Raw genomic sequence first — 25,864 nt, forward strand, 5'->3', positions numbered from 1 at the left:
CTCATTTTACCGACCTCAGAAGGATGGAAGTCTGAGTCAACCTGAAACCAGCTTCTGTTGGGATCAAACTCAGTATATTTTAACAATGCAATATAGGTTGAGTATCCCTTATCTGCACTGCTTGGGACCAGAAGCAGTCCATATTTTGGATCTTTCCGTATTTTGGAATATTTTGGAATTTTTGCATAGACATTATGAGATATCTTGGGGATGGGACCCAAGCCTAAACACGAAATTCATTTATATTTTAAATATCCGGATTCAGATAGTTTATTTGTGGCCCTTGGCCAGATAAAACAAGATACATGGACTTTTAAATATCCTTTTTACACATAGCCTGAGTGTAATTTTAAACAATATTTTTAATAATTTTGTGTGCATTGAACCATCAATGGCACTGCTGAGGGCCTGTGAGTAATGACTGCATGCCAGCTCAAAAGGTCCCGTTTTCGGATCAGTCCAGATGTCTGTAATAAGAGATACTCAACCTGTATTTATAAAAATAACAACAGAGGATTGAAAGTGGGTTGTCTTCTTTCCTAGAATCGACCCGTATTTTGGAAATTTCTGGGCCGAAAGAGGTTGCAAGAGGTGCTGTAAATTGTAAATAATAATAATAAAGATCTTCTACGCTCCTGAAAATGGCAGACGTTCAGAATGGCGACTTTTGCTCTCGTAACCCACTTGAACTGTTTGAACAAGTAACCACACAAGGTGAAAAGGTCAGATCACTAAAAGCAGAGAAAGCACCAAAGGTATGGATTCTTAAACTTTTTAAAAACTCAGCTTTTAGTAATGTTAACCTGGCAATTACTAATGCTTTTGATATCCCAGTAGAAAACGTCTGTTTGGTAGACTCCAGTTATGTAATCTTTTGAAAGAGCCTAATTACCAATATAAAATACAGTTCAACAGGGCAGCATAAGCTGTGGTTAGAGTCGGACAAGCAGTGCATTCCTACAGAGAGTTACTCCCATGTAAGCCAATTCATTTCAGTGGACTTAGACTAAGTAACTCTCCTTAGGAACACACTGTAGGTCTAGAAGTGGTGACAGAAAGTCAAGTCACAGCCAACGTATGGCAACCCCGTAGGGTTTTCAAGGCAAGAGATGGACAGAGGTGGTTTGCCATTGCCTGCCTCTGCATATCAACTATGGTCTTCCTTGCTGGTCTCCCACCCAAACACTAACTAGGGCCAACTCTGCTGAGATGAAGCTAGTCCAGGCTATCCAGGTCAGGGTGGCCTAGAAGTGCCAAAGTTCAAATCTCCATTCACCATAAACAGCTCATCAGGTGATGTCATTCTCCCTCAGCCTAACCCACCTCACAGACGGCTGCTTCTTAGAAGAAGAGCAAATGGATAACATTCCAGGTTCCCTAAATGGGAGGTGTTGTACATAAGGCTTCCCAAACGTCTCTTATTGCACTTTTTGGCTTGCTTGTTTTAGTTTTTCCAGTTTTGATAGTAGATGCAGCATTTCAGCCTTGGATGAACCTTATGGAGAGAGTACATATTTAATATTACTGATTGGTTGTATAAATGATTTATTTGCTTCATTTCCCCCACACACACAGACACGCACACACCCGTTCTCCCCAAAGCAGCGAACATCATCCTCCACTCCTCCTTTTTATCCTCATCACAACCCTATGAGGTAGGCTAGGCTGAGAGTGTGCAACTGGCCCAAGGTCACCCAGCAGCCTTCCATGACAGAATGCTGAACCGCAGTTCTTTACAGATGTGCATCAAGGCCCATAACCTGGATGCAGTCAGTAGGCTGCATTTAAATTGATTCAGTATTAATGTTTTTTAGCTTGAAGTTTCTTTTCAGTTTCTTTAAGAGTAGAAAAATCGCTGAAGCAGACCCTTCCAGTCAACCCTTCAGCCTCTGTCGGTGGTCAAGCTAAATGCCTTGAGGAGCTCACCAGAAGGGCATGATGCAAAACCCTGCCACACTGTTTCTCTCCCATGGCATAGTCAGTCACACTTAAAATCCAGTCCAGCTTAAACTGCCTCGCCAGTGGAGGCTAAAGAGGAGATTCTGAACTGAACAGAGCCAATGCGTTCAATCTGGCCTAGAGAAAAATTCCTTCCGGACCCCAAAGTGGCAATCTGCATTACCCTGGGCATGTAAGAGGGGGCCACAAGAACCGAGCACTGACTCATCCCTTCCTGCCCTCCTTCTCAAGGTCTGCCTAAGTTCACAGAATCAGCATTGCTATCAGAATGTTTCCTGTTGAAATATAACATAATGTTGTGCATGTCAGATAAACAGTGCCACACCACTGAACTTTCTTAAACTGACAGTTGTGTTTTTCCTTCCTCCTTTACCTCCAGGATGAAATTGAGGCAGCAGTTAAATTATTATTGTCATTAAAGCTGAGTTATAAAACAGCTACGGGCCAGGAATATAAAGCTGGTTCCCCTCCAACAGATTTCACTCCAGTCAGTAATGGTCCGGGAGATGCTGAAGATGAAGATTTTGTAGATCCATGGTCAGTGCAGACATCCAACGCCAAAGGGGTAGATTATGATAAACTTATTGGTGAGTGGGGCCTTATCTGTTTTTCAAAATAATATTTAATTTAGAGTTGGTAATTACCAGTGGAATAAGCTAGTTTTCATTGTTCTCCATTTCCTGACCACAGACTTCCTAAAATGATTGTAGTGAACACACATGTAGCTCCTTTACAGTAAAGTTGTCGATCAAGGTCAACATGGTCTACTCAGACTAGGCAGTGGCTCTCCAGGGCCTCAGGCAGAGGTCTTTCATGTCACCTACTGCCTGGTCCTTTTTAACTGGGAATGCCAGGGATTGAACCTGGCACCTTCTGTATGCAAAGCAGAGGCTGTTCCACCAAGCCCCATGAAGTGAGTGATGGGTAATGAAATGAGAAATCTTCAGTGGAAGATTGGGACTCACTTCTGAGTAAACATGTTTCAGATCGTCCTTAAAAACAGGAGGCTTTTCCTGAGAAGTAAAAAATGAAGTAGTAAGTTTAAAAATGGGAACCTCCGCCTTGAAATTTGAAAGAGCACAAATCAATTCCATAGTGTAATTTTGTTTTGTTTTGCCGTCAAGTCACAGCTAGCGACCCTGTAGGGTTTTCAAGGCAAGATCTGTTCAGTGGTGGTTTGCCATTGCCTGCCACAGCATAACTGTTGTGTGCTGCACAACTGTGGGTGCTGTGGAACACAGGCAGGATGGTGCTGCTGCAGTCGTCTTGTTTGGGGGCTTCCTAGAGGCACCTGGTTGGCCACTGTGTAAGCAGACTGCTGGACTTGATGGGCCTTGTCTGATCCAGCAGGGCTTTTCTTATGTTCTTAACAACACTGGTATTTCTTGGAGGTCTCCCATCCAGGGTCAAGGCTGAGTGTGACTGTCCCAAGGTCACCCAGCAAGTTTCCATGGCAGAGTGGGGATTCGAACCTGGTTTTCCCAGATCCTAGTCTGACACCTTAACCACTACACCACGCTGGATCTCCATATTCTGTAGACATGTCATAATTCAAGAGTGAGAATGATCCACAATATTAAAAACACAAAAAAACTTAACATTTCTTTAGTGTTATGCTCATGTGGTTCTATGGCAGTGTACCTAGCATGGTGTATAACAGGGATGGGGAACATCAGGCCCGGGGGCTGTATAAGGCCTGCAAAGTCATTTGGTCTGGCCCTTTGTGGGTCCTGGCAGATCTCTAGCTCAGAAGGATCTAAGACTGGCGATCCACCTCCTCCTGCGGACAGGAATAGCCTCTATTCAAGGCGGATGTGAGTTTGTTTTGCCGAGAAAAGGAACCTTTTTCCCCCCTTGCAGAAGAGTCGTTAGCTATGGAGCTGTTAGGACTGCCCAAGAAACTGTGTTAACCCTTTCCCACCCAGGCCATGGAGAAACATATTCCCCCTGTACTATAAGAGGGCTGGGGGGGTGTGGCGACAGTGGAGGGGTTAAAGGGGGCAGGGCCAGAATGCATGGGGGGGGGCAAGTTCTTAGCCAGTGTGTCCTCATTTCACCCCTGCAGGCAGAGGTAGCAGAAGCCGGCTGTAGAATCCAGCCCCGACCATGCGGTGCAGGAGCAACTCCAGTGTGTGGCTGGATGGCTACACCCGGCTGGTGCAACAGACCATCCTGTGCCACCAGGTGGGCAAGTGCGCCACCGGTTGAATGCCTGCCTGCTTGCCCATGCCAGAGGGGGTCATCTGGGGCAGCTGACTGCTTGGGGCTTGGTCGGCTAATTTTTAAGTTGATAATTCTGTATGGCCTGCGAATGATGTTATAAATATTCAAATGGCCCTTGACGGAAAAAAGGTTCCCCACCTATGGTGTATAACCTATTCTCCCTTTTATTTTCAGTTCGGTTTGGCAGCAGCAAAATTGATAAAGATCTGATCAATCGAATAGAGAGAGTTACGGGACATAAACCACATCACTTCCTACGCAGGGGCATCTTCTTTTCTCATCGGTGGGTGTGTTAATTTGTTTGAGCAAAAGTAGTTTTAAGTGAGTCCTTGCTTTCCACACACTCCAGAGAACAGGTTTCTTGAGAGGCAGCATATAAACTTTCCAAATATCTGCAATAAAGGAACAAAAAACAAGCTTTCAGGGGCAGGGAGGAGATTGAGAGGGCTTATACAGGTTGAGTATCCCTTATCCGGACTGCTTGGGACCAGATGAGGTCCATAGTTCAGATCTTTCCATATATTGGAAAATTTTGGAATTTTTGCATATACGTAATGAGATATCTTGGGGATGGGACCCAAATTCATTTATGTTTTATATACATCGCTTGAATGTAATTTTAAACAATATTTTTAATAATTTTGTGTACATTGAACCATTAGAAAGCAAAGGTGTAACTATCTCACCAGAATACCTGTATCAGCTGTTAAACACGAGCAATAACAAACTAACTACAACTGCAGGCTTTCAGTCTCCACCTACGATGCAGTGTACACTGTATTTTGTTTTTTTAGGTGAGAGGAAACATTGAAAACAGGCAGCACGGGTCTGCCTGCATGCTGGTTCGAAGAATCCGGTTTTCGGATCAGTTCAGATATGGGAAGTCTGAATAAGGAATACTCTACCTGTATCACTTCTCCTGATAGTGCACTTCTTGGTCTCATGTTTACCATCAGGGAGAAGAAACATAACCACTCACAGGCGAGTTGGGAGCTGCTACATGCTCAGCTGACTCACCAGAAAGACGGGAAAAAAATATTGCTTTGCAAATGTAAAAAGATAAAACTATGAAAAACAGCCCAACGTAGCATTGTTCACTGCTCGTTGAGAACAGAATGTTATGGACAGCTGAGCATCGCTTAAAGAGTAAAGGAGAGGAAACTGGCTCCTAAACACTTTATGTTCCTGAAGGGGGTATTGAGATTGTATTTATATTACATTCTCTTCCAGTTCCAGATAGGGTCATCAGAATGGGCAAGTCCTAAGTGTTCTTCTCTTCCAGTCCATGATGTAATTAGCATGAAGCTGAAAGAGGCTTCCTGAGAGGGTTAATTAGGATTGAAGAAAATGTACTTCCTAATTAACTGCACCTCCTATTAAAGATGCAAAGCAGGCAGAGCCCCTAGCAGCTGATAGAGACCAGGAGAAGGGATTGGAATTAGGGTCAGGGAATGTATTCCATGAGATGTGCATTCCCTAATCCTGCTTTTCTCTTTCCCATGCCCCTAATAGAATTTTGAGGGAGGGGTAAAAACCTTCCCCTCCTGCATTGTATCATCCAGGTTCCATTTCCAGCCCTCGAACCTCAGTGGCTGAGGCCACTGTTTTATGGCACTAGAGACTATTGAGGTTCAGATCTGGCCAAGGAGGAATCTGTTCATCCAGTTCTAGAGCTCAACAGTATCCTCCTATTGTGCTGTGTGGAAGCGATCGTGTATTTTTGTGTGTGCAAAGTGCTGTCAAGTTGCAGCCGACTTACGCGCGACCCCAGCAAGGGGTTTCCAAGGCAAGTGAGAAGCAGAGGTGGTTTGCCATTGCCTTCCTCTGCAGAGTCTTCCTTGGTGGTCTCCCTTCCAAGTACCGACCCTCCTTAACTACCGAGATCTGACGAGATCGGGCTATACCATGCTGCCTTCCCGCCCTCGTGTATTTTTATCCATTGATTTTTTTCCCACTCATTTTAATATTTCAAAAGTTGAATGTTTGATTTTTGTCACAGTTTTACGTAGATGCTATTTAAATTACACTATTGTCCTTTAAATGCAAATTGCAGTTATCACAACAGGTCTCCTGCGCTTGTTCTCAGTCTTTTTGATTTGATTAAGCTGTTTAAAAAGGCACGCCATATTTCTTTTCTTCTGTCTTTAGAGACATGAACCAAATCCTTGATGCATATGAAAATAAGAAGCCCTTTTACCTTTACACAGGCCGAGGTCCTTCATCTGAAGCAATGCACGTTGGCCACCTCATCCCAATTATGTTTACAAAGTAAGTAACTGCAGTCTGAAGATGGTTCATTTTCCATGACATATTTACTTACTGTTTTGAAAGTACTGATGATTAAAGTGCTGCCAGCCTCTTGATTATTTTGACTGTAGCCAAAATCCATGATCCGTGATTTCCCAAGTGGTGCCCAATGATGTGCTTCCCAGGGCCCATTTGCTTCTTCCCCAAGCAAAGAGCCCATCCTGGCTTTTCATCCACAGGAGGTGCTTCAGAAGATGCCAGAAGGCATCATCTTTGAATCTTCAGGGAGCCCCCATTTGCAGACAGCTGCTCCCATAATAGGAGGATACTTGGCTTGGGACCTCCCAACCTTTTGTAATTGTTAGGGCTGTTTACCTTGGAAAGAAGGCGGTTAAGGGGAGACATGATAGAGGTCTACAAAATTATGCATGGTATGACGAGAGTGGACAGGGAGAAGCTTTTCTCCCTCTCTCATAATACTCTCATCATCTGCTGAAGCTGGAGGGTGAGAGGATCAAAACAGATAAAGGGAAGTATTTCTTCACACAAGTATTTCTTTGTGGCTTCCTAGAGGCACCTGGTTGGCTACTGTGTGAACAGACTGCTGGACTTGATGGGCCTTGGTCTGATCCAGTAGGGCCTTTCTTATGTTCTCATGTTCTTAACGCATAGTTAAATTGTGGGACTCCCTGCCCCAGCTTGGGTGATGACTGCCAATTTGGAAGGCTTTAAGAGGGGAGTGGACATGTCCATGAAAGAGAGGAGTATTCATGGCTACTAGTAAAAATGGCTACTAGTCATGATGCATACCTATTCTCTCCAGGATCAGAGGAGCATGCCTATTATATTAGGTGCTTTGGAACACAGGCAGGACGGTGCTGCTGCAGTCGTCTTGTTTGTGGGCTTCCTAGGGGCACCTGGCTGGCCACTGTGTGAACAGACTGCTGGACTTGATGGGCCTTGGTCTGATCCAGCAGGGCCTTTCTTATGTTCCTATGTTCTGCATGGCAGCCATTTTATTACAAAGTCCACTACATTTTCTCAAACATACCAAATTGACACAGGTTTAAAAAGCTAGTGGACCCCTGCTCCACACTATCAATTGAGGAGAAGTAAAGGAGTTTGAACTCTTTTTTTAATGGAAAGCTGGACTCCACTGAGCTACCTTGTGGCTGCTATGCTGGGATTCTTATTTAATATGTGCAAGGAATAGCTGTAAATACATCAAGTGAAACTATGCAATATTAATCTTTGATCTAACTCAACGTTGCCTAGTCCATGAAGTGCCTAAAGATAAGACTTCACACAGATAAAAACATTGATTGGAATCCAAGGAGAATGGTGAATTCTCATCTGGCAGAGTTTTTTGGTAGTGGTTTTTGTTCTTTGCTCCCTTTGCACAAAATAGAAGTACTTGAGCCAGTCACATATAGGGCTTCTAACACACAACCTACGCAAAATGCATTCCCCACTTCTGTGACAGCATCACACAAAATCACTTCTCGAGAATCTTTTGGAGGTTTTGTCCCCTTATTCCTTATGTCTGCAGGAGTAAACAGTGTAACAAAACAATCAAAACAGAGGAAAAGTGATGACCTGAACTGGAAGTACGTGAAAAAGGAATTGCTACACCGACAGACCCAAATAGTCACTAAGTTGCAGGACTATAGAAAAAGCCCACAGTTCCACGTAACATAAATCAGGCTCAATATAAAACACATTGTCAAAACAAAATACACTATAGCATAACTGACATCTAACAGCCAAACCATGAATCGACCTTGGAAATCCTCAGGCTTGCACACTCCCCCCCTTCACTGTTACTTCATTTGCATGTGGTAATCTAAACAAAAAAGGTCTGGATGACAGGCCATAGTTTAGTGTTAATTACAAATTACAAACTATGTTTTGGGCTCTTCCCTTTCTGGGATTCTGAAACATGCCCCACTGTTCTAGAAGAAGAAGAGTTATGCTGACTTTCTCTACCACTTAAGGAAGACTCAAACCGGCTTACAATCTCCTTCCCTTCCCAACAACACACACCCTGTGAGGTAGGTGGGGCTGAGAGAGTGTGACTAGCCCAAGGTCACCCAGCTGGCCTTATGCGTAGGAGTGCGGAAACCAACCCGGTTCACCAGATTAACCTCCGCCGCTCATGTGGAGGAGTGGGGAATCTCCAGATTAGAGTCCACCACTCCAAACCACTGCTCTTAACCAATACACCATGCTAGCTCCTAGATGTTCTGCTATTATGGTTCTGGTTGTATGGATGTACATGAGTATATCCATAACACGGCTCCAAACCTCCGCTCTTAACCACGCTGGCTTCTAGCTGTACTGGCTTCTAGATGTGTCATGGTTTGCTGATTGTCTGTTCTACCGGATTTATTTATCAAGTTGTCTGCTGTACTGGTTTTAATTTTTTGTTACGTTTTGCGATTTTAGTTCTTGATGGCAACTTTATTGTATTTCATGCTGTGAACCACTTTGGGTGGCTGTCATGCTCAGAAAGACAGCACGTAAATAAACTAAATAAATGACCGAAACCATGGATTGTTTGGATCTAAATGTCTTTCATTATCTGGGGAAAGGAGGGAACACAGCAGACCAAGAATCCCACAGCTTGCAGTGACAAACTATGCTTTGTTCATTGTGTCTGATCAATGTTACTGGATTGATACAACAATATTATGGGGAACATTATTCAGGAGTTCAGTGGCAACTTGACTCCTGCTTAATGCAGTTTCCCCATTATAATGGGAGGAAAAAACCAATTTCCCATAGTGCTCTGATAAGTAAAATTTGATTACTCTGCTGTTCAGCCTGAGAATGAATTCAGTTTTGCCTGCATTGTAAGACTTGGGTGAGATAAAATGTAAGCAAACCTTGTGCAGGAATGGTAGCACATTTATTTTCCAAGAGGTGGAACTCCTACCTCATGAACACATGAAGCTGCCTTATACTGAACCAGACCCTTGGTCCATCCAAGTCAGTATTGTCTACTCAGACTGGCAGCAGCTCTCCAGGGTCTCAGGTAGAGGTCTTTCACATCACCTACCTGCCTAGTCCCTTTAACTGGAGATGCCGGGGATTGAACCTGGGACCTTCTGCATGCCAAGCAGATGCTCTACCACTGAGCCACAGCCCCTCCCCAGAGTTGGCCAACTACATTTCTTTTCTGGGAAATAAATGGATGTTACGTTTATATTCAGACAAGAGCCAGTGTGGGGTATAGTGGTTAAGAGCAGTAGACTCTAACCTGGAGAACCAGGTTCGATTCCCCACTCGTCCACATGAAGCCTGCTGAGTGACCTTGGGCCAGTCACAGTTCTCTCAGCCCCCATGGAGGCAGGCGATGGCAAACCACCTCTGACCGTCTCTTACCTTGAAAACCCTAAAGGGTTTCCATAGGTCAGCTGTGACTTGACAGCACTTTCCACCACCAACAGACAAGCAAGTGTGCACATTGAGTCTTGGGGTGCGGCGGGCGGAGAGGAACCTTTAAAAGTATCTTTAAACCTGAGTCACACTTGCAAAAGGCCACCTAGTGAATTAATAAATAAATGAAATTTGAACCTAGATCATGCTCTCCCATACAGATCACCATGACAGCTTGTGACGTATGTAAGGATGCTGCCCTGAAACGCTTAAATAAATCTTTTTCCGTTTTTATTAGGTGGCTTCAAGAAATGTTTAATGTTCCTTTAGTCATACAATTGACTGATGATGAGAAATACCTCTGGAAAGATCTAACAGTTGAGAAGGCATACCAGTATGCCATAGAAAACATCAAGGACCTTATAGCCTGTGGATTTGACATCAATAAAACCTTCATCTTTTCTGATCTGGACTATTTGGGGTAAGTTTCTGATATATTTTTTTAACTATATGATCAAATGTCTTTAACAGTTTTCTGTGATCTTTTTTTTCTTTTCCGAGTGTCTCCTTTTTTCTGTTTCTTTTTCTTTTCTGTTGTTTTTTTTTAATTGCATTAGTGATGCCATTTATACTGTTGTATGAAGAAGGAAAGAACTGAAGATAAGGGAGTTAGCTATCTGCACAAGAAAAATTGAGCTTAATTTTTTTTTTAATTGGATGGCTATTTTTGTAACAAAATGGAAGACAAGCTAACAACGGAGTGTGATGTCTTATTCTGATAGATTTCAATCCTTCTTAAAAATTCAAAGCCCAATCAAATAATTAACAGGTTGAGGGAGGTATCTGGAAACTCTAGCATACTATTTTTAACAGATTCAAACCAAATAACACAATAGTGAGCAAGGTACACATCAGGTGTATGAACTCCCTACCTTTTACATGCAGCTCAGAAGTAAAATGCTTTCGCACTTATGGCAAACCATGGTGCAATGTCTCATTTGAACCATGAACTCTTGTTTGTTTCCTTCCAAACCAGGGTTCCAAAGCACAGTTTAATCCTAGCTTGGAGGAAAGAGAACAAACTATAATATACGACTTGAGAGAGAAAAAACAACTGTGGTTTCCCATTAAAGCAGAACTATTTAATTTCCCCACCCATGCACAAGGGGAGTGAGGAAAGAGCTAGCAAGTCCGAGGCTTTCCCCAGGCTAATTTCTGTAATGTGAACAAACCACGGTTCTTTGCTAGGTATTCTTGCTATTGTGAAATGAAATGTATATTTAAAAGGGCATAATATAAACAAAAAGGAATTCTACTAAAAATAATTGTTCGGGCTGTTATTAGAAGCTTCGCTTTGACCATCCAACTTGCTCATAGCATGCCTATTATTTTGGGTGCGGTGGAACACAGGCAGGATGGTGCTGCTGCACTCGTCTTGTTAGTGGCTTCCTAGAGGCACCTGGTTGGCCACTGTGTGAACAGACTGCTGGACTTGATGGGCCTTGGTCTGATCCAGCAGGGCCTTTCTTATGTTCTTAATAGAAAAACAAGAATTTATCTTCCTTGTTTGCAGAACTGTAGAGAATAATCAACAACATCAGCCATGTGCATACGGTCACCCTTTCAAATCCCAGTAGGGGGTGCAGTGGTACAGCAACTGGTTGAAATTATTTCAACTTCAGAAGAAACTGCAACTTAGCAAAAGAAGAAGCGACTTTAGAATAAGGTGTCATGTGTTTTGACTGTGCAACTGGCCAGTAAGGAAGCTGCCCCTGTGCTGCTTCAGGTGTTTAACATTCAAAGGGTTTCAGGCCCGTGAAGAATGTGTCAGGGTTAGCTTCACTCCTTGATACTGTTTGCTGACTTGCTTGGGTCTGACAACCTTTTGAATCTGGTATTTGAATCTCCTTAGTCAATGTTTTGTCTCATTCACAGTATGGGGAATGGGAGGGGAAGCTGAAACTTGGGAATCTCTATTTACAGAAGCCCCAGTGTGAAACGTTCAGAACAGTTCTCAGGACAGAGGCAGATCACAATTCTTATAAATAAGCCTGACTTGGGATAGATACACACTCTGTATCTTTACTGAAAGCAAGTTTAGCTGTAGCTGAGTTGTTTTCCATTTGCCTATAATTTGGGAGATCTAAGGAGATTCTCTGTTAGATTATGGATTCTTTATGGGCCTGGTGTCTTATTAGGTTCATGTACATTGTGGGAAAAGTCTTATTTGTGTTGTACACCAACGTCAAATAATGAGGAAATTGTTTGCCAAAGTTATGGTACTCCTTCTGTGGTGGTGGTTTCTGCAATAATTTAAAACAAGATTATGTTAAGGGGCTTTCTGTAAACTGGCAAATTATCCTTTTGTCATGCTACTTCATAGACTCTTCATTTGTTTAAAAACGCTTATGATAAAGATTACATATGGATTTTATTTAAACTGAAATCATCAGTAGCTGAAATTTTGCATGCAAAATGCCAGAAGCCCATGTTTTTGGGGAAATAGATAGCAATTTGAGGCTTGCAAGTACTCTGGAAGGTGGGTTCCCCCTCCCCAATCTAAATTTCTCCATTTCACTCTCTGTCTCCACCCCTGCTTTGCTAGGACGAGTCCAGAATTCTACAAGAACATCCTAAAAGTCCAAAAGCACGTTACGTTCAACCAAGTCAAAGGAATCTTTGGCTTTACAGACAGCGACTGCATCGGTGAGTTCCCAGGATGTTCATAGTAGAACGTGAAGGCAAGTAACTGGGAACAAGCCCAGTGGGTTGCAAAGCAAACAGGGGGAAACTTTCTCTTTTTTGTAAATAGGCTACCATCAGAAATAGGTGCTGATATCCCAACTCTGGACTGCCAAAAAAAAAACAAATCAGTGGGTTATAGATCAAATCAAGCCTGAACTGATCCTAGAAGCTAAAATGACTAAACTGAGGCTGCCGTACTTTGGTCACATTATGAGAAGACAAGAGTCACTGGAAAAGGTAATCATGCTAGGAAAAGTTGAGGGCAGCAGGACAAGAGGAAGACCCAACAAGAGATGGATTAACTCTATAAAGGAAGATGCAGCCCTCAGTCTGCAAGATCTTAGCAAGGCTGTTAAGGATAGGACATTTTGGAGGACACTGATTCATAGAGTCACGCCATGAGTTGGAAGCAACCACGGCCCTTAACACACACAACACATCCCAACTCTGGACATCCTTTATCTTTTCCTCTGTTTATATCCCAACCACAGGGCCCTGAAAGGCTCTCAGAGTGGCTTACAAAATCAAGAAGGACAAGTTATTTAAAAGAGTAATGAGAGTTTTGCAGTGAAAACAGTTTTGTCTCGCTTAAACTACAGATTTCATGGAATGTTCATTCAGCTAAGAATACTGGTGTTGCAAACCAATATGAAAAACAGAATTTATATCTTTAAAAGAAGGTCTAACATTAAAAGGTGGAGGAGAAATCAGACTTATTCAGTCAACAGTCGAGGGGGTTCTCTTTTGAAAGGGGTGTGGGTGTGATGAGAGAGAGAATGTGTTCCCAAAGTAATCTCCCAGTCTCTGAACTGCAATTCAGAGGGTGCCAGCGTTATGCCTTCATCAACCCACAGTGCCAGCCACATAAGGTTCACCATTTCTGGATTCCTTATGTCCCTTGTGTTGCTTTCTGGCCCAAGGCTTTAAGAAATTGTGTAAGAAGCTGGCTTTTAGAAGGGTACTTTGCCTAAAGGGTCTGATAACACATGCCTTCCTCGTCAAATGTAGTTATGCCAGTAAGGCCATGCATCTAGAGGGAGGCCAAAGAAACAAGGAGCTGGTGTATTATCATTCAGAACTAATAGGTTGGATCAACAACTCTTTTCCACTGCAAGAAGCCCTCCTGCTAGCAGTACATACCTGGCACTAGTAATACAAAATGGTAGGATCCAACCCACTGTTGTAACATCTGTGTTCTGTGTAGCTAAGCTGTTCTTAGCTGGGGAGGGGCTGTGGCTCAGTGGGAGAGCATCTGCTTGGCATCCAGAAGGTCCCAGGTTCAATCCCCGGAATCTCCAGTTAAAGGGACTAGGCAAGTAGGTGATGTGAAGGACCTCTGCCTGAGATCCTGGAGAGCCGCTGCTGGTCTGAGTAGACAATACTGACTTGGTTGGACCAAGGGTCTGATTCAGTATAAGGCAGCTTCATGTGTTCATGTGAAGGTCGCTGGCCATCTGTAAATAGTTGTTCTCATACAGTTAAAATTGGAGAACGTGAGAAAACCGGATGTTATAAACAATTTTTCTACACCGTTGCTGATCAAGGGGGGGAGGGGGGTTATGTCCACTATGGAAAGCAACTTCTCAAGCAAACATTTGTGCCTTTCTAGGAAAGATCAGTTTTCCTGCCATTCAAGCTGCTCCATCCTTCTGCACATCGTTTCCACAGATCTTCAACAATAGGAAGGATGTTCAGTGTTTGATCCCATGCGCCATTGATCAGGTACAAAGCCAGTTGTTCAAGTTCTTTTAGGCTTGATGGAACCCATCGTTGTAGTGGTGAAATTGTCAGACTACGATCCGGGAGACCAAGGTTCAGATTTCCACTCTGCCGTGGAAGTTTACTGGGTGACCAGTCACACACACTCAACCTGACCTGCCTTGATGTGCAGACAAAATGCAGGAGAGGGGAATGGCGTTGTAAGCCACTTTGGGTCCCTGCTGGGGAGAAAAGCAGAGTATAAATGTCTAAATAAACATATGACAAAAGAGCATTATCAATAGCAGGTCTAGATATATTCTGCATATGTTCAATTGCAGCCTCGACTAGATAGAATCTAATTCTGGTGCGTAGCATTCAACATCCTGAGTATTTGAGTGTGAGTTCGGGTGCAGAATGTACAAGTTTGTTTCTTTGGATACAACATTCCAAGTGATGGATGCTCTTTAGCACCCTTTTGTTACCTCAGAAGGGAAACGGGGTAACTAGATATTATTTCTCCCTTAACTTGGTCAGAAATGCTGTTTAAAAGATTGGTTCTGGCCATTGATGAGGACCCCTTAGTTTGAGGGGGCATTGGCGTAGCCCCATTGCCTCAATATCCGCTTCCATTTTGCACCTCCGACTCCACTCCAGTACCAGACGCAACATGACCCCAGTGGCCACTCTAATGGGCATGAATGACTTGAAAACATCCTTTGCTTTGATCTGAAACAAAGCTGTCTTCTGGACACCCAGTTATAAATAACCACTTCAAGACCTGCTGTGTTCCACTGAATATTTGGTGTGCCTTCACTCCTGGAGAATTGGAGCTCCTTTTTGTATCACGGGCTGGACATGCTGCCGCTTCCCTGGTCAGGACACCATGTCATGTCCGGGGCCAGACAATAAACTAATCCTGAGATGAAACTGCAGCATGGCTCCCTACCTGATGTGCTAGGATTCTAGTCATGGATGATCCCTTGTCTATCCTACTAGCGGGGTGCTCAGAAAACCACATGGGGTCTCAAGGGCTACAAACCCAGGCATTCCCACCACCATCAAGTCTTCTGAGGTCCCCAGTTTTTCTAAAAGTGGCTGCCGGGATGCTAGCTAAAACTATGGAAGGGGGTATTCCAGACAGATCGCTGGAGTATGTTGTGCAGCTCTTCATTGAGAGCCAGCATGGTGTGGTGGTTAAGAGCGGTGAATTGGAACGGTGGACGCTGATCTGGAGAACCAAGTTGGTTTCCCCACTCCTACACATGAAGCCAGCTGGGTGACCTTGGACTAGTCACACTCTCTCAGCCCCACCTACCTCACAGGGTGTCTATTGTGGGGAGGGGAAGGGAAGGCTATAGTAAGCCGGTTTGAGTCTTCCTTAAGTGGTGGAGAAAGTTGGCTTATATAAACCAACTCTTCTTCTTCTTCATTGCCTCCCCCCCCCTTCCTTTTTTACAAGGAGAGGGGCTGATGCTTAAGTGGTCTTTCCATTTCCCCTGGACATACAATGTGCTTCTATGCCTGGCCCAGAGAAAGAACAGAGCTACTGGAAATATCCTGAACCTTCACCAACAATAAATCTGTGGTGTGTGGCCTTTAAAGGAGCCTTCCCTGTCGATGCATTCATGTCAATTTGATGTCCAGCTGGGGTCAGGCGTTTCTGTATCAATAGTAACTGGCTTCAGGCATGGTCAGGAGTGCCATCTATGCCACCCAGTCCCTGGCTATTTCTTTCTTCAAAGAACCTGCCATCTTGGGGGCAGAGAGGTTTTAACCACTGGAAGGCAGCCAAGTAGGAGAATTCACTGGTGGGCCTAAATTCTCTGTATGACTGGAACAATACTCGTATGTCCCTTTGATGCAGAATACCCAAAGCCCTGGCCTACTGTCACTGGCTCAGCGTGAGCCAGCATGGTGAAGTGGTTAAGAGCAGAGGACTTCGCTCTGGACAACCCCACTCCTCCACATGAAGCCTGCTGGGTGACCTTGGGCTCAAGGTGTCTGTTGTGGGGAGAGGAAGGGAAGGAGATTGTAAGCCGCTTTGAGACTCCTTAAGGTACAGAAAAGCGGGATAGAAAAACAAACTCTTCTTCAACTTGTGAAGAAGTCGGTGTGTACTTTCACACATGCCAAATAATGCACTTTCCGTCCACTTTCCATGCACCTTGCAGATGGATTTTACTGTGTGAAACAGCAAAATCCACTTAACATATGATCGTTAAAGTGGACTGAGAATAGATTATTCAGGATGTGTGAAAGTGCCCACTGTGTTAGGTGAGCCTTACAGTATCTTCAGCGTCTAGGTGACTGATGTTATTAAAACTAAGATGTTCACATGATATCCAGATGGCAGAGAATGAGCCAGTTGAGTTCTAATCGGATGACTGTGTGGGCTCTTTCACACAGGGCCATTCATGCTTGTCTCTTTTTTCCTTTTGTAAGGATCCCTATTTTAGAATGACAAGGGACGTGGCCCCGCGAATTGGCTACCCCAAGCCGGCGTTAATGCACTCCGTGTTCTTCCCGGCCTTGCAAGGAGCACAGACAAAGATGAGCGCCAGTGACCCCAATTCGTCCATCTTTCTCACTGACACACCCAAACAAATCAAAACCAAGGTAAGAGAAGAATTCTCACAATGCAGCGTGCAAAAACAGTGAACTTTTAGATATTTTTTTAAAAGCTGATTGTGGTGCATTTTCTCAGTTTTATTAACCGGGAAGGGAAAAAGCTAGATGTACGTGACAAGAGCTACTCTGTTCTGGGAAGCTCAGTTTACCACGTTGTTATACGTGCAGTCTTCTCTTGAGCTTAGGGTAAACATGTTCTGCCAGCTTGAAGCAGAAGGGGCTGTGGAGAGTCCTTATTGGCTGGATAGCTGTGACGTCACAGAACATGCAGAACCTCCCTGGAGTAGTCGTTCAGCTTAAGAGAAGCTATTGGGCTTTTAAAGTAAAAAAAAGCTCGAGACACTCTGTGATGGCACATATCAACAGTGCTTTAAACTAAAGAAAAAGCCTCCCAAAAGCATGGAAGGAGGAGCCGTTTGAGTTCATTTAAAGCAGAGGTCCCCAACCTGGTGCCCACTGACACCTTTTCTGGTGCCCGCCAAGTGTTTATAGGAAGTTGGTGGGGCCAGGTAGGGCCTTTGCCCAGCAAAGTTTTGATTGACTATTGGAGATTTCTTTGGCTGTGCAGAGTTTTTTAAAACGTTGCTTTGGCAGCAGCTACCACCACAGCACAAGGATCTACACTGTGTTAATGAAGTTTAGCTGTGTCAATCATTTTGTGGTTGGCTCCACCTCCTGCAGCAGCCATTTTGTGGCGGCCATGTTGTTGCTGCTCCCACCATGCCATGTGAGCATTCCGAATGTGCCCGCAGGCTCAAAAACGTTGGGAACCTCTGAGTGAGGAAGAAGAATTGGTTTTTATATGCCAGCTTTCTCTACCACTTAAGGAAAAATCAAACTGGGTTACAATCACCTTCCCCTCCCCACACCAGACACCCTGTGAGGTAGGTGGGGCTGAGAGAGTGTGACTAGCCCAAGGTCACCCAGCTGGCTTTATGTGTAGGAGTGGGGAAACCAACCCAGTTCACCAGATTAGAGTCCACCGCTCATGTGGAGCAGTGGGGAATCAAACCCGGTTCTCCAGATTAGAGTCCACCTCTCTTAACCGCTACACCACGCTGGCTCTCTCTTTAAAGAGTGAAAGCAGAGGGGAGGCCGGCTCATCCTATTTGGAGGAGATAGCAGAGATTACTCTTGTTTTTTACTTTCTCTGCTCTGTTTTTTTGTCTAACTTGCATGAAAACATATTTTGAAACTTCTGGATCACACACACACGTAACTATGCCCGCCTGATCCTGGCGACTAAACTAACAAGAGTAATATTTAATGTACTAAGCATCCTGTTTGTTCACCTGGTGTCCACCGAGAGCCGGCGTTAAGTGTGAGGCCTGGTGATGTCATTTCTTCTAAAAATACAGTGCCGGTTTCCATGGCTCTAAGAATAATAGCCTCGGATGTAAACTAGGCTAACAAACAGTCGTCTCCATTGGTCCCCTCTCCATAGCACTAGAAAGCACAGGCTACATGGCAACAGTTGCTGCCCAAGCCAAGCTTTCTGTGCCTGTGTCTGCGGCTTTTAGCCACTGCTGCCCATTCTGCCAGTCTGATCAGCTGTGAAGAAGTAAATTTGCGGTTCCCTTGAACTTTGAACTCTGTCTGTGTGACGCTGGGTGTTCCAGCCTAAGGTCTCTAGAACATGAAAGCCCTGCTGGATCAGACCAAGGCCCATCAAGTCCAGCAGCCCGTTCACACAGTGGCCAACCAGGTGCCTGTAGGAAGCCCCCAAACAAAATTACGTCCTGAATAGATTGGATCTAGCCACCTTTTTCCATTTGTGAATGGGGGAAGGAGGAACCCCCCTTTTTTAAAAACATATTTTATTATAAATTTTATAAAACAGACAATAACACATTCACACAGTCTTTTTTCACCCTTCTAGGGGTTCCGGTAAATAATCTTCTTAATATACTGTTCTATAACCATTGCCATTATATCTGCTTTAATTATAATTGCATTCATGACTATTCCAACTACTTTCCCATTCTCCACTTAAAAATTGTACAATATTTATTCTAACTATTCTTAATTAAGCTTATTTCTCCCACCCACCCCCGGCTTTGTTGCACCCTCTATTTCTACTTTTTATTACATATGAAATCAGTTATCAAATCATCTCAGCTTATACCATCTAGGATATACATGTTACTATGTATCTAAATACTAATATTTACTAACTTCTAAAGGAATACCCTTTGTCCACCAAAAAGGGCCTACATTTACAAATGCCGTGTAGGACAGGAGCTCTGTTTAAGTGGAGAGTTGGGCCCGACTGAGCAAAAAAACCCAAAACATTGGTAGTATCCAACCCAGAGTGTTGTGGGTGTGTCGTGCTGTTGAATGTGTACAAAAGAGTGAATCACGAAAAATGAATGTTTGGCAGGACGAAACATGACTCTGAGGTGTGTTGTGAAAATACCTTCAAGATACTTTGACGGCTGTATATGTTCTCCTTCACTTAAGAGCGAGCTCCCCAGCACTGTCATGGGTAAAACTGAAAATAAGTCTCAGTTACAGAAAAGTAGTGGCTAGCAGAAGATCCTTTGGGGTCAAGGAAAAGCTCTTTGCATGGATAAAGGATCCATGGCATCCTCCACCCCTTTTCTTTTGCCTCTCATACAGGGCCGGATTTAGGTTTGATGAGGCCCTAAGCTATTGAAGGTAATGGGGCCCTTTATATGTCCAGCTGTCCTTTGTCAACAACAAATTGTCGCTGTTTTTTGTGTTAAATATATGCTATATGGTAATTTATGGACCTAATAGGTATCTAAAGCCATTTGCACATAACAAAATATGTATTTTATCAAAGTAATTGTTGAACTGAAATACAATTAAGAAGAAGTATATTAATAGTGAAATAATTATTAAGCTCTAACTTAAAATGATTTTTTATTCATAACTGTCAAGAAGTTGAGGTCTCTCAATTTCTTGGATTGTATTATTTCTTTTGGTTCAGGCCTAGAAGCCTATAAATTCTGTGTTGTTGGGATTGTAGACCAGCAAAATAAGTTTCCTTTTGAAAACTGCTTCTGTAGAGGGAGTAAGGTAAGCCTCAGCTGGTGCTCGTTAAAGCCTTCTCTCCCCTTTCTGGAATGCAAGGCCGGGCAATGCCATAGTAACAAATCGGTCAGCCATCATGACAATGTCCAGGTGCAGGTAGTTCTGTAAGCTTCCTCACCTGAACACACCTCTTAGTGAGTCAGCATTTCTGACCAAGCGATTAATTACCAGCTAATTGCTTTCGTTTTCTCAATTGGTTTCTATGAGCTCATCCCTTTGAGAAAACGGGTATAAGGACAGACCAGTCCTGAGCAAATCATGCACGCTTTGGGGTACAGCAGGAGAGCTGTGCTGGCTGCATCACAACCCATTTGATTTTGGCCCTTGAGGGGGAAACTGGTCAAGCTGACCTGCTTGGAGAAACCTTTGGACAATCTTTTTGGAACTCTTGAATGCTGGAAGCATCTTTGGAACTTGGTAATTATAAACCTGATGCAAGAAACCTTTGCCAATCCTTTTGAACCAAAAAGGCTTTTGAATGTATTAGTTAGCTATGCTAAGTAGTTTATTATTTTATTGCCTATCACTTCATGAAACCCTTTTTCTTTCCTGTAAACCAGCATAAACCTTATAAATAAATTGTTAGCCTTTAAATGGATTGTGTCTTTTGATTTTGGGATTCCAAGCCTAAATTCTAAGTGCCTTGTTTGAGTGTAAAAACCACCTACCAAAAGAACCTAAGACATTTTGGGAGTGTAATCTTTCCCTGGCAGGCCTCTACCTTGCAGGGTAAGCGTTGCACTTAACTTTTGGAGCTTGGCTGGAGGTACCCTGGACTCCTTGCCTGGAGGCTCATCCTTTGGACCCCAGGGTTGGTGGCAGCTACTGATTAAACTTGGGGTGAAAGCCTGGAGTTTAATGTTTTGTCCCTTTTGGGAAACTTTTGACTAAACCAAAGCAGCTCCAGCTGGTGGAGGCTGGTTGGAGCTCTTTGACAATAACAAACTTAATAATGCAAACACATTGGCATTTGGCAAAAACAAAAGTTTTTTGGGGGGCCCAAGAGAGTGGGGCCCTAAGCTATAGCTTGTTTAGCTTATACATAAATCCTGCACTGCTCTCATAGCTGCCTTAGGTCTGAGGAGAGGAGTACATGCAAGCCAGGCCATTTGGTGAGGGAGAAACACTTGCATTTCATCTGTTTTGCCAGCGTGGTGACGAGCGGTGGTTAGGAGCGGTGGAGTCTGATCTGGAGAACCGGGTTTGATTCCCCACTCCTCCACATAAAGCCAGCTGGGTGACCTTGGGTTAGTCACAGCTCTCTTAGTGCTCTTTCAGCCCCACCTACCTCACAAAGTGTCTTGTGGGAAGGGAAGGTGATTGTAAGCCGGTTTGATTCTTCCTTAAGTGGTAGAGAAAGTCGGCATATGAAAACCAACTCTTCCTCTTCTTCTTGCTCATGCCTGAAGTAAGCGGGTTGCCTCCTTTTGGTGGGCTCCACGTACTTTCTAAGTTGGTCATTCCATTATGTTGCATGAATACTTTAACAAGGCTGCCTTTTTTTTCCTGCCCAAGGTCACCCAGCTGGCTTGGTGTGTAGGAGTGGGGAAACAAATCCAGTTCACCAGATTAGCCTCTGCAGCTCATGTGGCGGAGTGGGGAATCAAACCCTGTTCTACAGATTAGAGTCGACTGCTCTGAACCACCACTCTTAACCACTATGCCATGCTTGCTCTCTAAGGAGCCAGCGTGGTGTAGTGGTTAAGAGCAGTGGTTCGGAGCGGTGGACTCTGATATGTAGAACTGGGTTTGATTCCCCACTCCGCCACATGAGCTGTAGAGGCTAATCTGGTGAACTGGATTTGTTTCCCCAGTCCTACACACCAAGCCAGCTGGGTGACCATGGGCAAGTTACAGCTCTCTTAGTGCTCTCTCAGCCTCACCTACCTCACAGGGTGTCTGTTGTGGGGAAGGGAAGGTGATTGTAAGCCAGTTTGAGTCTCCCTTAAGTGGTAGAGAAAGTCGGCATATAAAAACCAACTCTTCTTCTAAGAGTTGCTCTGAAGTAATACCATTGGACTGAATGCACATAATCGATTTTACTTACTATGGTTTAATTTATTGGTTGCTCTTCTGTATATGTGTGCAAAGCAACTTGCAGTCACAATGAGTTCAGGCTGCTGACTGCTGCTGTAGAATGAAAAGCGCTATGAAAACGATAGTCATACCATATCCTGAAATCCCTTTTCTCTTGTTCTAGATCAACAAGCATGCCTTCTCTGGTGGGAAAGACACTGTCGAAGAGCACCGGAAGTACGGGGGCAATTGCGACGTGGACGTCTCTTACATGTACCTCACGTTCTTCCTCGAAGATGATGACAAGCTGGAACAAATCAAACAGGTAAGCGTGGTGGGCTGCCGCCTCCCCACGGAGATGCTTATCCACCGCTACTGTAATCGAACCCTAGAGGCAAACCCATCTGCCATCATCAAGGTTTTTACTCCCTCCCTGTGATCTGTGCCAGAAGGATCTCCACTTCCCCATGCTTCCTCTTTCTATATTGCACCCCCCATGGCATACTCAAAAGAACCAAGTGAGATAAACTCCACATGCAAGTGAGGAGGAGAAAAAGACACACAGAGGACCAGCGTGGTGTGGTGGTTAAGAGCAGCCGACTCTGATCTGGAGCACCGGGTTTGATTCTCCACTCCTACACACGAAGCCAGCTGGGTGACCTTGGGCCAGTCACAGTTCTCTCGGACCTCTCTCAGCCCCACCTACCTCACAAGGTGTCTTTCGAGGGGAAGGGAAGGCGATTATAAGCTGCTTTGAGACTCCTTAAAGGTAGCGTAAAAGCAGGTTGTAAAAACCAACTCTTCTTCTAATTCACTGGAAGGGCAGGAAAGTCACAATAAGGGCGCCACAAAATGTATACACAAATGCCTTTAACGGTATCTATCAGTTTTCAAACACCTTCTTCCTGAAGAGGCTAATGGGTCTACCCCAGCCCAACTTCTTGAAGCCAGCTCTAGCAACTGACTAAAAACCCCAACAGTTTGTGTTTTCCAGCTGATCAGAGGGCTCCATGGCTATGGGATCTTCACTGGCCACACCCACTATACTCACAACAGCTGAGATAAGAATAGAGGGTGTATAGAGGATCTCTGGATCTTGGGGGACATTGAACATCTGGAACTGTGATGTGTTTGTGGAACGCGATGTCTCACAAACACACACACACATACCCCAGTGATTGCTAGTTGCCCATTCAGGGTCATTTTCTTGGCGATGGATGCTTTAGGTTCCATTAACTCTGCAAAAGCATCCAGTTTTCATCAGCAGAATAGGACTGCCCAACGAATAAAGACCATATAAAGCCTCGTCAATGGTCAGATCTTCTCCACCACTCCCTAAATCTGACCCTTCTCTCCTGCTTCTGAGCTCTGTGGTCTCCTGCTTCCTACTTCCCTCTCCCTGGGACTGCAAACCTGCCTCTCTACCCCAACCATCCCCTCCCAAAGTCTGCTACGTCTCAGACCCTCCTTCCCTACCTGATTTATTATTTATTTTGTTTATTTGTTCATTTATTAGACTTATAACCCGCCCTTCCCAGCAAGCCGGCTCAGGGCGGGTAACATCATTTAAAAAATACAACAATATACAAATATACAGTAAAATCCATAATAAAACCATCAATAAAATTCTAAAAACCTAACATGATGGCGCACAAGTCTAAAAGCTGTAGGGACCGTACAGGTGGCAACCCTTTGCTTTTTTTTTGTTCCCACTAAGGGGAAAAAGGGGGAGGAGGCCAGTAGATTGTATAGATAATATGAGCAAATATAAGCGGCTGTCCTCAATTGTAGGCCTGGTGGAAAAGCTCTGTCTTGCAGGCCCTGCGGAAAACTTTCAGATCCCACAGGGCCCTGATGTTACCAGGCAGAGCATTCCACCAGGCCAGAGCCAGGGGCGAAAAAGCCCTGGCTCTTGTCAAGGACAGCCACATGCTCTTAGGGCCAGGGACCACCAGTAAATTTTCATCGGACAATCTTAGTGTCCTTCGGGGGGTATACCAGGAGAGGCGGTCCTGAAGATACGAGGCAGGGGGGCAAGTTGCGTATTTTCCCCCTTCCCCCTGGCTGCTGCTTTCACGCATGCTCCTCCTTTGCTGTCACTCGACCTGGCCCCTACAGCAACCAGTCTGTCGGCAGTCCCATCACTTCCATTTCCACCTGAAACATCTGTCACACAAGGAGTTGGGAAATAAAAGGATTTTAGCCTTCCAAGGGCCATAAGCTTCTCCCGTGGCATTGCCCAGCCACCAGGAGCAGCTTCAAATAGTGCAGCCAGAGGGGCCTTGACTAGCCCAGGCCACACTTGGCACAGCTCTTGGTGCAATTGTACGGCCGTGGTTGAGGAGTGCCAAATCCTGACATTGTGCTCTCGTGCTTGCTCCTGTTCATGCCCGCAAGCTGAAGCATTTTTGGCACTAAGTAACAAGCTGAAACTTCCTGGTACGTTCTGGGAATCTCCTTGTGGGAACAGCCAGTATGCAAATTTTCTTGCAAAATTACAGGTGTTTTCATGGAGAGGCATTTAAGAACATCAGAAGAGCCCTGCTGGATCAGACTAGTGGTCCGTCTTGTCCAGCATCCTGTCTCACACTGGGGCTGACCGCTTCCTCTGGAGGTCCAACCAGCAGAGCATAGAGGTCAAGACCTTCCCCTGATGCTGCCTCCTGGCACTGGGATTCATAGGTTTACTGCCTCTGAATGTGGAGGCTCTGTTTAGTCACCGTCACTAGCAGCCACTGATAGACCTCTCCTCCATATCAGGCCCCCGGGCATAAATTAAAATGGTCAAAAGTCCCTCACGAGTTGTGGAACACGGTGTGTGTGTGTGTGTGGGGGGGGTTTAAAGGGCTTAAGGGATAGCTAATCTGTGCAAAGTGTTCAGAGTAAGTTGAGTATATGCCCTTAGGGCACTCCCCAAGTCAACTGATCTTGCCTCTTGCCCTAAGTCCAGATACCCGGTCTCTCAAGTGCCCCATTTTTGTGGCAACCAAATATAATAATAATAACTTTTATTTATGGCTAGTATGCCAGATAAAACAGAAACTGACCATACAGAGTAGATGTTTACAACCAAGGCCAACAAAATTAGGAACCACCCAATTTTACATTTCCACAGATTAAGGAAGTACATTAAGGCAACATAGCTTCATTGCTACTGCACAGTCTTTTGCAACCTGGGTGGTGATTGGTGAGCTGTCTCCCAGCAGAAACTTTTTGGTCCATTCACCTCATCCCCAGAGCCCATTTCCCTAATCAAAGGGTCAATAATACTGAAGCGGGCTGACTTGTAGAGGGGACATCTAAAAAATACATGCTCAATGGTTTCCAGCTCCCCTGTGTTACACTGGCAAAGTCTCTCCACCGTGGGGATCTTAAATCTCCCTTCTAATATGGCAGATGGTAGGGCTGCTCATCTGGCCAGTGTATAGGCCCTCCTAAGTGTGTTCCTTTCCAGGAAGTAGTGGCAACCAAATAGATGCATCACTCCCTCTGAAGTTATCTTACTGAATGAGGCAGAGAGCTTTTCATGCCTTTCGGAGGGGGTGGGGAGACAGAGAAGAGCTCTTTTCCAGATGCGACTGGATGTAACTGCTGATTATTCTGTTGCTAGGCTTATACGAGTGGGGCCCTCCTGACAGGGGAACTGAAGAAGGCGCTGATTGAAACACTTCAGCCCTTGATTGCGGCCCACCAGCAAAGGCGAAAGCAAGTCACAAGCGAAATGGTGAAGGAATTCATGACTCCAAGGAAGCTGGCGTTCGACTACTGATTCCAGACGTGCATGTTAATTTGTCTGTACCACTAGCCCAGTGGATCGATGTTATCATAGCAATTTTGTTATGTTGCCTTTCCCTAATTTATATATGGGCTCCAGTCAGCATTACTTCTTAAGGCAATTACCTGCGTCATC

At 44.5% G+C, this 25,864-nt stretch overlaps 1 protein-coding gene across 1 annotated transcript; it reads left to right on the forward strand.

Annotated features, from left to right (window-relative positions):
• Window positions 1-623: 623 nt before the first annotated feature.
• On the forward strand, window positions 624-25,795 carry WARS1 (tryptophanyl-tRNA synthetase 1). The gene is made up of 10 exons (XM_056850987.1): window positions 624-755; window positions 2,339-2,546; window positions 4,357-4,465; window positions 6,331-6,450; window positions 10,106-10,288; window positions 12,413-12,513; window positions 14,162-14,274; window positions 16,696-16,869; window positions 22,139-22,279; window positions 25,565-25,795. The coding sequence occupies exons 1-10, from the start codon at window positions 642-644 to the stop codon at window positions 25,721-25,723; spliced, it is 1,422 nt and encodes a 473-aa protein (XP_056706965.1). The 5' UTR covers window positions 624-641; the 3' UTR covers window positions 25,724-25,795.
• The last annotated feature ends 69 nt before the right edge of the window (window positions 25,796-25,864 follow it).

This window comes from Euleptes europaea, chromosome 6 (genome assembly GCF_029931775.1).
Source record: "Euleptes europaea isolate rEulEur1 chromosome 6, rEulEur1.hap1, whole genome shotgun sequence".
In the NCBI taxonomy this organism is placed as follows: Eukaryota; Metazoa; Chordata; class Lepidosauria; order Squamata; family Sphaerodactylidae; genus Euleptes; species Euleptes europaea.